Consider the following 14,453-nt stretch of genomic DNA (forward strand, 5'->3'; position numbering starts at 1 on the left):
ACAGTTTACTTATCACTATACTGTTCAGTCCTTCAGCACCCTCATTTTCAACGAGGCCATTTACACCATCTACTAATTTGATAAAGATAGAAGCAAAATATTCAGTTTGTACCTCTGTCATGTACTTTGCCTCAGTGACCAGTTTACTATGCTTCGGGCTTCACTCTATTCTTCACTGAAATAAGGAGGAATTTCTTCTTCAGAAGGTGGGGTATCTTTGAAATTCTGTGTCTTCGAGGGCTGAAGTAGCAAAATTATTGAGGAGGTTAAACACAAAAAATCCACAGATTTCTAGATTGAAGAGGTTATCAAGATAATAGATGAAGGCAAGGCAGTAGATATTGTCTGCATAGACTTTAGACAGGGTCCCAGCTGGTAGACTGGTTAATAAAGTTAGCTCACATGGGATCCAAGGAGAGATAGCCAATTGCATACAAAATTGTCTTAATGGTAGAAGATAGAGGATGATGGTAGAGGGTTGTTTTTCAGACTGTGACCAACAGTGTGCCACAAGGATCGGTTCTGGGTCCATTGTTGTTTGCCATTTTTTAAAAGGATTTGAGTGAGAATATAGGGAGGTATGGCTAGTAATTTTGCAAATGACACTAAAATTGGTCGTGGAGTGAACTGTGAAGATTATCTAAATGTACAAAATCTTGAACAGATGGATCAATGGGCACAGAAGAAGTGACAGATGGAGTTTAGTTTAGAGAAATTCGAGGATGTTGCATTTTAGTAAGGCAAACCAGGGCAGGACTTACACAATTAATGGAAGGACCCTGGGAAGTGTTGTTGAAAAGAGAGACCTAGGCATGCAGGTTCATAGTTCCTTGAAAGTGGCATCACAAGTGGACAAGGTAGTGAAGGCAGTGTTTAGCACACTTACCTTCCTTGATCAGAGCACTCTGTAAAGGATTTGGGATATCATGTTGTGGCTGAACAAGACATTAGAGAGTCCACTTTTAGAATACTGTGTACAATTGTGGTCACCCTGGTAATTGGAAGAATGTTGTTCAACTGGAAAGGGTACAAACAAATTTACAATGTTGCTGCTGGGACTGGAGGGTTTGCGTTATAAGGAGAGGCTGGATCGCCTGGGACTTTATTCCTTGGACCGCAGGAGGCTGAGGATTTACCATATTTATTCATCTCATGAATTTGTAAATCTCTATAAAGGTGAATAGCGAAGGTATCTTCACCAGGGTAGTGAATCCAAAACTAGATGGCATAGGTTTAAGGTTGGGGGCAAGATTTAAAAGGGAACTGAGGAGCAACATTTTCATACAGAAAGGTGATGTGTGTATGGATTGGGTTGCCAGAAGAAGTGACAGAGGCAGGTATAATTACAGCATTTAAAAGACATTTTGACACATACACAAATGGGAAAAGTTTAGAGGAATATAGACCAAACAGAATCAAATGGAACTAGAAAACCTAGTCAGCACAGACAAGTTGGACTGAAGAGTGTGTTTCCATGCTGTATGGCTCTATGATTCTTTGATACACAGGTAATGCAAGAAAATGTCATTGAGGAGATGTTCAGCCGTGATCTGTAATGGTGGGGCAGGCTTGATAGAAACTTAAGAACAGAAATAGCCTATGCTCAAAATGTTAATTGTACCATTGTTACTTATTTCTTGACTGTTAGTGTAACATCTTAGTCTCTTTATGGATTTACCCATTTCACCAGCTTTTCTCATGATTCTGATTGCTTCCCAAGACTCCAAGAAGTTGGCCCATGCATTTCCCAATGTTCTGCGAGTTAAATAATGTTAGACTTTTGGCCTCAGACATTTTGTTTAGATATGATGACTGACTAACTCACATCTGCCCTCCTTTCCCTAGTAGGAGCATTATGTTATACATGGTAGTGGTTCACATGAACATTTCTATCTTCAATGATGGTGGAGTCTAGCACTTGATCATATTAGATTCCCTACAGTGCAGAAACAGGCCCTTCGGCCCAATCAGTCCACACCGACCCTCCGAAGAGTAACCCACCCAGGCCCATTTCCCTCTGACTAATGCACCTAACACACTATGGGCAATTTAGCATGGCCAATTCACCTGGCCTGCACATTTTTGGACTGTGGGAGGAAACCGGAGCACCCGGAGGAAACCCACGCAGACACGGGGAGAATGTGCAAACTCCACACAGTCAGTTGCCCAAGGCTGGAATCAAACCCGGGACCCTGGTGCTGTGAAGCAGCAGTGCTAACCACTGAGCCACCGTGGTAAATGTGAAAGTACGATATTAAATTTCCACCATAAAATTTTAATATCGCCAATCAGTCAAGAAATAAATGGCAAATATGAGGGCAAGTGATTTTTTTTAAATAGGACAAATATTGACCAAAAATGGCTGCTATAATAAACTGAACAGAAACTGAGGCAAATTCAGGAAACAAGTACGGAATGTACTAAAATTAGTGTATTGCACTTAAACTACCATTTCATCCAAAGACAGTGAAACCAGAAAACTACGTCAATGTCAAGAAATTTGCATCTCTGAATTCACACTTGCATGATAAGTTAACATAGTTGGAGATGAAAGGTTGGCTGTCACATACTTGGAAAAATAATGAATATAGACTCTAGAACATACAAATGAAGGGCTTATGCCAGAAACATTAGCGCTCCTGCTCCTCGAATGCTACCTGACCTGCTGTGCTTTTCCAGTGCCACATATTTTGACTAGCATGCAAGTGGACCCTATTCTGGCAGCTAAATTTTGAAAAACAAAGTAGGCAGAAGAACATGAATTCATAATGACAGTCAGGAAGACTTGTTCTCCAACATTCCCCATGCTTCACTTCTCAAAAGCAGCATTTGATGTAAAGGTAACTTGGGAAAATAACAATGCACTAAGAACAGAGAATTTCACACATTAAAAAAGGAAAGAAAAGCCTAAACAATCATGGACTCAGGTTTCACTCACAACTCAAAGACCCTTCAAAACTATTTTTTTTTTCTTCGTACAAGATATTACTTAGATATTACCTTTTGGGGGTGGGGCAGTAAAGTTCCATTCCTTTCAAGAAACCCTTGGAACTGGCTCCTTCACTTTGATCTAGTTAACTAAGTTTTAATTGAAGTGTGATGACTGTGCTAAGAGAGAAAATTAAAATATTTGTTGTAAGCAACTAATAGGGTATTTAAAAAAGGAGCCAATATTGTTATAACAACATTGTTATAACAACTACAAAAGCCAAGATGGAATGTATACAACCCTCTTCAACAGAAGTACCAAGTGGATGGATGATTCATACCAGCCTCCTCCTAGATGCCCACCATCTCAAATGTCATTTTTTAGCTAATTCAATTCACTCCATGTCATGGCAAGGTTGAGTGTTTGTCCATTCTCTCTGCCATTCTTTACTACTAGAGTTACCATGCAAATTGTTCAATTTAAGGGATGAAACGTAGATGGATGCCAGGATGTTGGGGGGTGGGGTGGGGAGGGTGAAAAGACCACCATCTAAGGTCTTTTCTGCCAAAGTTTAACAGAGGTCCATTCAGTCATTGGATCCTCCTGGTGCCTCTAAAGTAAATAGAGTCTTGTATAAAAGAAAGAAGTGCCTTGGGTTTTGCAATTTTTGCAATTTTAAAAAATCCAAAACTCTCACTGATACATATCTTGTTTGAACCCTATTCCCAATAAATGTTGCCATTGTTGAAGTATAAATATTCACAAAATAAAGACAGTAAGAAATAAGCTTTATTACAAATCCTTATTATTTGTTCAAAACAAAATACAAAAATGTAATTTATACATTCAAACTGCAACAGGTATAATTTCAACTGTACAAGTGACAGAGATTCTTTAATTGGATATTTTGTTTTTGATACTGAACAATTAAATGATACCAGATGCAGATGTTGCATGCGAACAAGAAATGTTTTGTGTTCCAGCCTGTAAATAATGCACAAGAGATTTAATTTGCTTTAATACCCTCAGCATAAATGCATTTGTGGCCAACTGATGACATTAAAAATTTAAATTCTTATGTGTTTCCAAACTATTTGAATGTGCGCATTTAATGTCTATTTGTTATAGACAGTGGTATATAAATTCCATTGGTGTTCTACAGGCTTTGTAAACCTTCTCTTAAAAGGGCATTATATAATTGGCACACTGCTTTAAAACATTTATTTTGTTAGTTATGCTTTGTATTTTATGGCTACTGGACTCAGAATGGTAATTCAGTATAACTCAGCCTTATTGATAACACGGCATTGAAACTGTAGATTCACGTTGGGGTTCATTTGCAGCTTTATATGAATTGAATGTAGTTTCCGACATACTCATTTCTGATTTAGATTAGATTAAGCGATAGAAGGGATAGTAGATTTATTTATTGTGAACTCAGATACAAAAATGCAAATACTTCAAAAATTGAGCTTGACATCAACAGAAGAGAAGAGGTGAGATTATGAAATAATTTGAAATGAGGTTCTTGTTTATAAACTTGGGACAAAGTAAATGGAAGCAGAACATTTTGAACTATCGGGAAGTTACATAATACAGGGGTCGAGTGGATAATGGGCCTGGCTGGATTTTTCCACAGGGATGCATGGATTAAATGGATCAAAAAATGATTTTCATCTATGCCATAACAACAATGACTTGAAGATTAAATCTGAGAAATTAGGACGGGACATCTTTTTTAAGTTCTTCTCTTTTACACAGACATTTGAAAAGCTGGAATTAGTAAGTGCTCCACTCAACACATAGAACATTAAAAAAACCTGTAAAACACAAGAACAGGCCCCTCGGCCCAAGATATTACGCCAAACATGATGCCAATTTTAACTAATCCCTCTGCCTGCCGTGGTCCATATCCCTCGATTCCTTGCATATTCCTATGCTTAATTAGAAGTCCCTTAAATGCCCCATCACATTTGCCTCCACCAGCACCCCTGGCAGCATGTTCCACAGCCTGTAAAAAAAACTTGCCCCTCACATCTCTTTTGAACTTTCCGCCTCTCACCGTAAATGCATACCCCCTACTTTTAGACATTTCAAATCTGGGGAAAAGGTTCTGACCGTTAATCTCATCCATGTATCTCATAACTTTATAGACCTCTATTAAGTCTACCCTCAGCCTCCTCTGGTCCTGAGAAAAAAAAAGAGTTTTTCTAGCCTCTCCTTATAGTTCACATCCTCTAATCAGGCAGCATCTAGTAAACTTCTTCTGCACCCTCTCTAAAACCTCCATATCCATCCAGTAATGTGACAACCAGAACTGAATGCAATACTCTACGTGTGGCCTATCAAAAGTCTTATAAAGCTGCAAGATGACATCCTTAGTCTTGTACTTAATTCCTTCACCAATAAAGGCAAGCATGCCATACGCCGCCTTCACCACCCTAAGTGCGTGACCACCAACTCCCTCTGTTCAGGGTCCTGTCATTAACTATATACTTTTATTCATCATTTGATCTCATACTTTTACGGATTAAATTCCATCTGCTATTTTGCTGCCTATATCTGCAACTGATCTGTACCTCGCTCTATCTTTTGACAACCTTCTACACCAACCACAACTCCACCGATCTTTGTATTGTCTACAAATTTACTGACTCATCCATCTAAGATTTCATCCAAGTCATTGACATACATCATAAATAGCAGAGGTCCCAGAATGGATCTCTGACAAGATCTCTAATCACAGACCACTGGACTGAAAAACACCCTTCCATCACTACCTTGCCTTCTATAGGCAAGCCGATTCTGAATCCATGAGGCCAAGTAACCATAGAGCCATTGCATCTTAAATCTTCTGAATGAGTCTACCATGAGGGACTTGCCTTTTTAAAATCCATGTAGGCAACATTCATTTGAGTTATCGGTATTTTCAATACAGATTTGAAAATGAAAAACTATACAACAATTTATGTCAACTGCGTTAATATTGGTGTCAAATGCAAAATTAAGAGCATTATGGCAAAGCGGGGTGCAACAAATAAATACTTTAAATTTTTTAAAAAGTGTTAATTAACTTAGAATGGCACCTAGAAATTCAAGCATAAATTTAGATGTTTTACATAAAGGAGACACATACAATTTAAAACTTTTCTCCCCATATGTAATTATTCTTTTCAAAGAATTAATAAGATATTCCATTATTTTCTTTATATCATGTAATAACTGCTGGATTGCATCTCAGAAGACACATCAGCATTAGCTTGAAGTTTATAACGGCTCCCTTCTGTTTGAGGCTGGTCTTTCCATCTTCACAGGGAATAGTAGCCAGAAAATTATTTTGGCTACAGCATTATTGCAGTAGTCATTAAGGTTTTGAATGTGGTAGCTGTACTGGCTAACTATAGAACAGACATAGTGGTTTTAAGATGTTAAGTGTGCACAAAGTTAATAATAAAAACTCAACATTTTAGAGATAGAGTTTTTACTCTTGCAAATAAACGGTATCAAAAACAAAAAAGAGATGTTAGTCAATAAAAAAATTATAGGTCTTCAAGCTTGTCGCTTTTCTTTCACTGATAGAAGAAGAAGGCGGCAGTAAAATCTAACACTATCCAAAATGAGGGGATGATTTGTGGATGTCACTTTCTAAAAGAAAAGACCAGAATGGACAAACAACTCAAAAAAGGTACTAAATGTATTTGTACTAGTTTGACCAGTTTGACAATGGAGGATATCTCACTTTCAAAGGAAGGAAAACAGTTTGAAAAACAAGTGAAGAGCCACAGAATGGAACAAAAGAGACCATGTTTAACAGGACATTCGTAAAATACATATCACTCAATAAAAAAAGGTAAATTTAAGAGAAATCAAGAAACAGGAACAAATGGTGAAAGGTTGATCGTTGCTTCATTTTTTGCATTTAGCATCAATATAAAATATCTTCCTAAGTTGTACATGCTCCCTGCTCCATGAGAAACTGCAGAAATTAGAAGAAACTTCCAATTAACATTTCACCTGTGGGTGTTAAGAAACAGCAGTTTTTAAAGTTTAGTTTGGTCTAAGATTATTGATATTTTATGAGAAATCCCAGACTTGTGAAAATAAAAATTGTACTTGTGAAAACTAATGCAAAATTTAAAATCTGTAATGGACATTTAAGATCAGCTATGGTGGAGCAGGCTCAAGGGAATGAATGGCCTACTCCTGTTCCTAGTTCTTATGGTGTTTGTAATTATGTGTTCTGATATGTACATGCAGACCACAAGAGCATTTTTTTTGCATGTCTTCACTTAAACAGCAACATTATCAGTACTTTTGAAGAAATTGCAAATGTTTATTGTCTACCTCTGAGGGCACATTATGCAAGTAACATTTCCATACCACAGAATTGTTTGCAGATCTGGAACCATATTAATCAGAGGGATGCAATAGCATTGAAAAGGATGCAGAGGAGTTTTACCAGGGGGTTGAGCTGGAGAGTCTCAGTTATGAAGAGATTGAGCAGACTGGGGTTGTTTTGCTTGGTGTAGAGGAGATTGAGAGAAGAGATGATTGAGACATATAAAATCGAGGGGCATAGATAGAGTTGATGAGGAAGGAATTTAGCCCTTGATGGAGAGATCAATGACCAAGGGCCATAAATTTAAGGTAAGAGGAAGACAGTTTAGAAGAGATGTGAGGAGAAATTGTGTCACCAAAAAGGATGGCAGGAATCTGGGACTCATTCCTATTAGAATGGTAGAGGCAGAAACCCTCCTAATAGTTAACAGGTATTTAGATGTAACACTTGTGATGCCAAGGCATACAGCCATTTGAGCCAAATGCTGGAAAATGGGATCAGAATAGGGAGGTTGTTTTTGACAGATATGATGGGTTGAACTGCCTTTTCCTGTGTTGTACAAAGAACAAAGAACAGTACAGCTCAAAAACAGGCCCTATCAAGACTGCACTGATACTAAGAAAACTAAAACACATTTGCGTCAGAGGTCAGTATCCCTCTACTCCCTATCTATTCATGAATCTGTTAAAATGCCTCTTAAATATTTCCATTATTTCTGCCTCCATTACCTCTGGTGACACATTCCAGACTGTCAACACCCTCTGTGTCAAACACATGCCTCTCACATCTCCTTTAAAAACTTATCCTCCTTTACCTTAACCTATGCCCCCTAGTAACTGGTATTTCTAACCCGGGAAAAAAAGACTCCGACTATCCATGCCTCTTATAACTTTGCAAAAATTTATTTGCAAACCCCTCACCCTTCAGTGTTCAAATGAAAACAAACCAAGTTTGTCCAATCTCTCCTCATAGCTAATACCGTCCAAACCAGGCAACATCTAGACAAACTGTTTCTGTAGCCTCGCCAAAGCCTCCACATCCTTCTGGTAATGCGGCATCCCATACACAATATTCCAAATGTGGCCTAATTGAAGTTCTATACAGCTACGACATGACTTCCCAATTTTTATATTTCTATGGCCTGACTATTGAAGGCAAGTATGCCAAAGCCTTCTTTACCACATTATCCACCTGTTATTTCACTGAACTGTGGACCTGTTTATCTAGATCCCTCTGCATGTTAACACTATTAAAAAGTGTTCTGCCATTTATTGTATACTTTCCTCCTACATTAGACCTTCAACAATGCGTCACCTCATTTGTACGGTGGCACAGTGGTTAGCACTGCTGCCTCACAGCGCCAGAGACCGGGGTACAATTCCCACCTGTGTGTGGAGTTTGCACATTCTCCCTGTGTCTGCGTGGGTTTCCTCCGGGTACTCCGGTTTCCTCCCACAGTCCAAAGATATGCAGGTCAGGTGAATTGGCCATGCTAAATTGCCCGTAGTGTTAGGTAAGGATAAATGTAGGAGAATGGGTATGTGTGGGTTGCTGTTCGGAGGGTCGGTGTGGACTTGTTGGGCCGAAAGGCCTGTTTCCACACTGTAAGTAATCTAATCTAAACGCAATCTGCCATTTCTTCACATAGTCTGGAGACTATCAATATTGTCTGGCAATCCTCCTCACTATCTGCAACTCCCCAGTCTTTGTCATCTGGAAACTTACTAATCAGGCCACCTACTTTGTCCTCCAAATCATTTAGATATATTACAAGACAAAAGAAGTCCTCGTACTGATCCCTGCAGAACCCTTCCAGAGCTATTCTCGTGACTAAGCCAACTTTGTATCCATCTTACCAGCTCACTGCAGACACCATGTGATTTCACCTTTTGTATCAGCCTGCTGTGAGGGACTTTGTCAACAGCCTTCCTAAAGCCCATACAGACTGCCCTCACCAATCATCTTTGTCATGTGTGCAAGAAAACACCTCAATCTATTTTGAGAGGGACAACCTCCCCCACACAAAGCCACACCACCTAAAGCTATTAGGTCCATATTTCTCTGAATGTGAGTAATCCTATCCCTAAGAATCTTTTCTAATAATTTCTCTACCACGAACATAAGACTCACCAGCCTGTAATTTACCAGGATTATCCCTTTTTCTTTCTTAAACAAAGGAAAGACACTGGCTATTCTCCAGTCCTCTAGATAAAGAGGAGAGGTCCTAAAGCATACTTTTATGACTCTATAGGAACTAAATTAGCCAGTGTAAAATTGTCATCAGTAAGATAGGAAAAGGTTCCAAAGTACTTTAAGCATTGTTCAAAATATTAATTCTGTAAAACATTTTGAACAATGGGTTCTATTCCATGCATATCAATATAGTTAGTGTTATTTATTATTTTCACTACAACAAGCAATGAGTGAATGCTACTACAACCATGTTGAGAATCTTAAAAATGAAAGATCTGTCAACTTTCAAAAAGGAAAAATTAAGTAAAAAAATAATTTTTCCACGTAGGAATTATTAAAACACTGAATGACCAAAGTTGATGAAAACAATATTCATTTGATTAAACCAAAACAAATGGTTTATCCTACTAACCTAGCAGTTGTTTCTTAGTGCTCGATACTTTTGCCATTTGTCACCTTATTTATTTTCAGTTCTCTCAATCTCTTTCACTCCTATCATTATGTTGTTGTCTCTCAGGTTCTACGTCTACTCAGGTTACATTAATACCAATACTCACTCCAAAAATCCATCCCTTCCATTCTACTCTAAACTTCTATTTATGAATAAAAGAAGTTTGAGGGGAAGAAAGTCAAAATTAACCTGTTCTCCACTGGACAAATTCTGGGCCACATGAAACTTTAGAACCCTTGTTGATGTTTCATTATTTTTATTCTTTTGTCAATTTTGGTTTGGAGCTATGAATGGGAAATTATGAGCTGAAGATGACTTGTGGACATTGGCAAACAGCTTTGTGGTAAAAGGAAAAGAACAGCCCCAACAAACTTTTAATAATTAATCTTCAGGCCTGGCCTGGCCTCAAACAAAAACATTTGTTTGACTGTGAGGCCAGGACAGGCCTGGAGGTTAATTGCAAGCTGATTCTTCATTAAAAGGATTCCTACAAACACGCAGAGGAGCACAGTATTTAAACAGATAGTTGCTTGTTCTGTGGCGCTGTGGAGTCCGTGGACCATGTATATATTGGGTGTGGGCGTTTGCACTCCCTTTTTGATTTTCTCAAAAACCTCCTCCTCTGCTTTTGGTTGCACTTCAGTCCCACGCTCCTGATCTTCGGGCACCCGGTACGGAGGAGGGAGGGCAGGTCTGAAGACCTCCTCGTGGGTCTGCTTCTGGGCCTGGCCAAACTGGCCATCAACAGGTCAAGGCAGCGGGCCGTGGAGGGGGTCGTTAGGGCCAACTGCCTGCCCCTCTTCCGTGGTTACGTTAGGGCCCGGGTGTCCTTGGAGTTATTCAGGGAGAGGTGGGTGCCGCAGGGAGTGTAGTGCATTATTTCTCCCTCCAACTCTATTTTGATTTAGTCCCTATCCTCCCCTTCACTGTTTTGATCACACAGCACTGCCCTTTGATGTGAAGGGCAGTGTTTGTCACTGGCCACCCGGGTGTTTTCCTATCTTCCTGGTGGTGGAAATTGAATAAAGATTCGTGCACTTTATGTCTTTCACTGTGTCTCACACCTGCACACACACACACCCATGGGTGCCGGGGAATAAAATAAGCATTACTGCGGTTAGGCGGTAGTGTGGGGGTTAATAGAGAAAAAATAAATAAACTGGAGTGTACAAAAAAAAACTTAAACAGATAGCAGAAGTTAGAACAGAATGGAAACTTTTTTGTTACTTCACATGAAAAATCCAGTGAAAAGCCTTAAGTCGCCACACCACGGCACCTATGTTAATGACTGAAATGGTCCATAATCAAAAAATGGTAAAATTAAGATCAAGTTCATTATAGTTCAGTTAATAGCTCTGAGGCTTAGGGGAAGTTGGTTCAGGAGCAATGGAATACCCTGAAGATGCAACCAGGGTGAGACTGCTACACTGGGCCGGAAGTCTCCACCAAAGACAACCGCCATACTGGGCCACTGAAAGTTACTTCCTTGCTGGCCTGGCAGAAGGCTTCTGTTCCCCATCTGATGCTCCTCCAGACACTGTCACTGATGCGCCATCCATCCCTTTCACTGACACTACTGTTCCTTTAGGCAACCAGGCCTAGCTGCAGACCTGGAGCCTCAGTGAAGCTTACGGGTCCAGGCCAGGGGCATCAGCTCAGGACCTGCTCTTCGCTTGACAGGAGACCCTAGGCTGGGGTGGAGCCATGTCAGCTCATCCTGGAGTTGCTGCTGCTGTCACCAAAGGCCTCCTCCTCCACCTGCCACTCTCTAGGCTTTAAAGAAAAGAAACCAAATAAAAAAGAAAGAAAAAAAATGAAAAACAAAGCTGATGGGAGTGATGAGCTCCAGGCTCAACTGCAATACTCTGCCACCATCTTGGAAACTGGATCTCTCAGGGCAGGACTACAGTTGAATTTGTTTTGTTAAACAGTGTTTTCTGGGGATGATATAGAATGAATATTTGAAAACCCCTTGCCTAATCTCCCTTGGAAGCCCAAGAGAAGAAAACTGATTTGGAAGTATTCCTACCTAGTTGAACTGAAAAAATGACTCTGATGTTTCCAGAAAACCAACCAAGCAGTCCACACCTATCATTGTGAAACAAGGTATTGTGAAAACCATTTAAGTAACTGGCCAGTTGTTATTTTCTTTCATATATCACTTAACCATGTTTGTGTGAATGGGATGTTGAAAACAAAAGTTTCAGTTTTATAGCCCATGAATTAGATTAATTTATTGTGCATTTTTTTCTCTGATAAAGTGTTGTATATTTATAAAATTTGTTAAACCTCTTTTGTATAACCTACAAAACCAGTGCCTGGAATTATTTATTCATAACGTCTGGGGTTCGTTATTCAGAAGTCTGGTTAGGAACAATGTGGTAACTATTGAGGGTCTTTGAAGGGTTTAAACTTTATTGTGTTCCAAATAGAGATAGAAAGACTGATTTATTTCACCTATCTGTCTCTATGTTGTAAGTAAACTAACTGCATGAAACTAAAAAAAAATCTCAATTTTATCAGCACTAAGCTAAATGCAAATTAAATGATATCAAAAAGAAAATCCTTCCCAAGCCATTTCAAATCTTGGAAGACTGAAAATAATCCAAATCTTTATAAAATAGCTAAACCACATCCACACAAAATCGACACTCATTCTGTGCAAGCTGAATAATAATATTTGAAGTTAAGGTTTTAAAAATAAAGTGAAGTATAAAAATCAAGAACGTCCTTTTTTTCTTAATTCCCTTTTATATTAGAGTCCTGTAAACATTTTATTCAATTAGGACTGGTTTCATTTCCATAGTTTTGGCGTACCAGTTAATATCAACAAACATATTCAATGTACAACTGCAACAGTTCCCCACACATGCAAAAAACAGTGGATTTTATTACAGCTTAAACATAATATGCAGAAGAAATTCAAAATCTGACGGACAACCACAGTTCCCAAATGGTCGCGTTTCCTTACAGGAAAATCATGGCAACACTTATGCCAAAATTGCATTTATACTAAATCGTTTACATAAGGGAAAGCACTAAGTACTTCTTTACGAAAGAAACGTTAAAATATCTGATTTAATATTATCATTTCAGTTTCTGACTTGTATTTCCAGTCGGGAAATACAGCAAAAAAATTAGTTTAGATCCGAGACAGAGCAGAACTGCTATGTATTTCACTTATTCCCATCACAGACTATAATGTGCACTTGTTATCGCAGTAAAATAACGCCTATCTGCGAAGTTCAAAATGATCGAAACGCCAAGTTTCAACACAGTTTTAAAATGAAACGAGACTCTTCACAAAAAAAAGGGATGCGGCACACCAGACTACCAATCGGGATCGCCTAACAGCCTCATCCCTATTGAATGAGTGAGTGAGTGAGTGAGTGAGTTAGCGGTCGTGGTGGGGACTCGACAAACAGCAACACTCTGGTGGTACCGAGACGTTGGTGCCGGATGCTGATGTTCGTACTGGCACGCCGGGGCAGGCAGGTGTCCAAATGCAGCTGCAACCCGGGCAGCCAATGGTCCAGCTCATGGCAAACTTTATATCGCTTTTGGAGTTACAGCACCTAAATTATTACAATGGAGCAAATAAATATATAACCTCCACCCTTTCATATCGACGCTGCAGGCAGCTTTATCAAGTACAAGCGAACGGAGAAACAACCTTGGGAGAAATTCAAGTCGTGTCCTTCCGCCATGCAACATAAAATGTCACAACATTGAAAGACAATAGTCAGAATAAAACATAAAGCATCAGTGTTCGCCAAGGACTGCTTTCAATTCATTCTCTCTGAGACAGTCACTGCTTCTATTCCTAATTTAAGAAGCCTGTCATAATTCCCTCATTTCCGCACAAAGACGGATCCTCTTGCTCATCATCATTCAATTTATCGCCTATTATTATCGGTGCATTGTTTCAATCAATACCTGTCTCCACGTTGAGGGATATTCTTGCTTCAGTGAGATAGGGCGTATCGCTCTTGGACCTTACTCTTCGAATGGGCCGACGGTCTGCTTGCTCCCCTGAAGAGGCCGCCATTAATGGAGCAGTCGCGATGAGACGATCGGCCGGCGACAGCGGCAGCACCTGCACTACTCACTCGAACCTGAAACAGCCCAGACCCTGATACCACCTCTGCCTGTACACCAACAAAAACACACAATGAAAAGGAATCAGATGCAGCGCTGGAACCAATCTGGAGCAGGAGATCCCGCCCACACCCCCTGTACAATGAGACATACACACAGATACAACCAAGAAAAACCCGCCCACAAAAAGGGACAGCAAATTGTCAGACTTTGGCTTTCCCAACATTCAAGATAATTATGTATCATTGTGTCTCTCCATACAGATGAATTCAAACATTCACTTCTGCAAAGGGAGCTTAACTAGTGTATTTTGCTACGGGTACCAATTATCGAACACATTTTCAGACATTAAACATATTAAAAACTTGGAACGTAAATATCAAATGACAGCATACATTTCCAATAGATTTTTATCAGAATGTTAACATTGTGCAGTTCCTACT

The 14,453-nt window shown here is 39.4% G+C and overlaps 1 protein-coding gene across 4 annotated transcripts in view; it reads right to left on the reverse strand.

The window, feature by feature from the left end:
• The window catches only part of phactr1 (phosphatase and actin regulator 1), a 477,218-nt gene extending 463,047 nt beyond the window's left edge, over positions 1–14,171 (reverse strand). For all 4 annotated transcript variants that reach the window (XM_087978666.1, XM_087978671.1, XM_087978672.1 and 1 more), the window contains exon 1: positions 13,849–14,171. In XM_087978666.1, coding sequence (XP_087834792.1) covers positions 13,849–13,960 — 112 coding nt within the window. In that variant the 5' untranslated portion in view covers positions 13,961–14,171. The remainder of the gene's footprint in view (positions 1–13,848) is intronic.
• Positions 14,172–14,453: the final 282 nt, after the last annotated feature.

Source organism: Chiloscyllium plagiosum, unplaced genomic scaffold (assembly GCF_037043375.1).
Source record: "Chiloscyllium plagiosum isolate Xiang-an unplaced genomic scaffold, Cpla_swu_hap1 HiC_scaffold_34, whole genome shotgun sequence".
In the NCBI taxonomy this organism is placed as follows: domain Eukaryota; kingdom Metazoa; phylum Chordata; class Chondrichthyes; order Orectolobiformes; family Hemiscylliidae; genus Chiloscyllium; species Chiloscyllium plagiosum.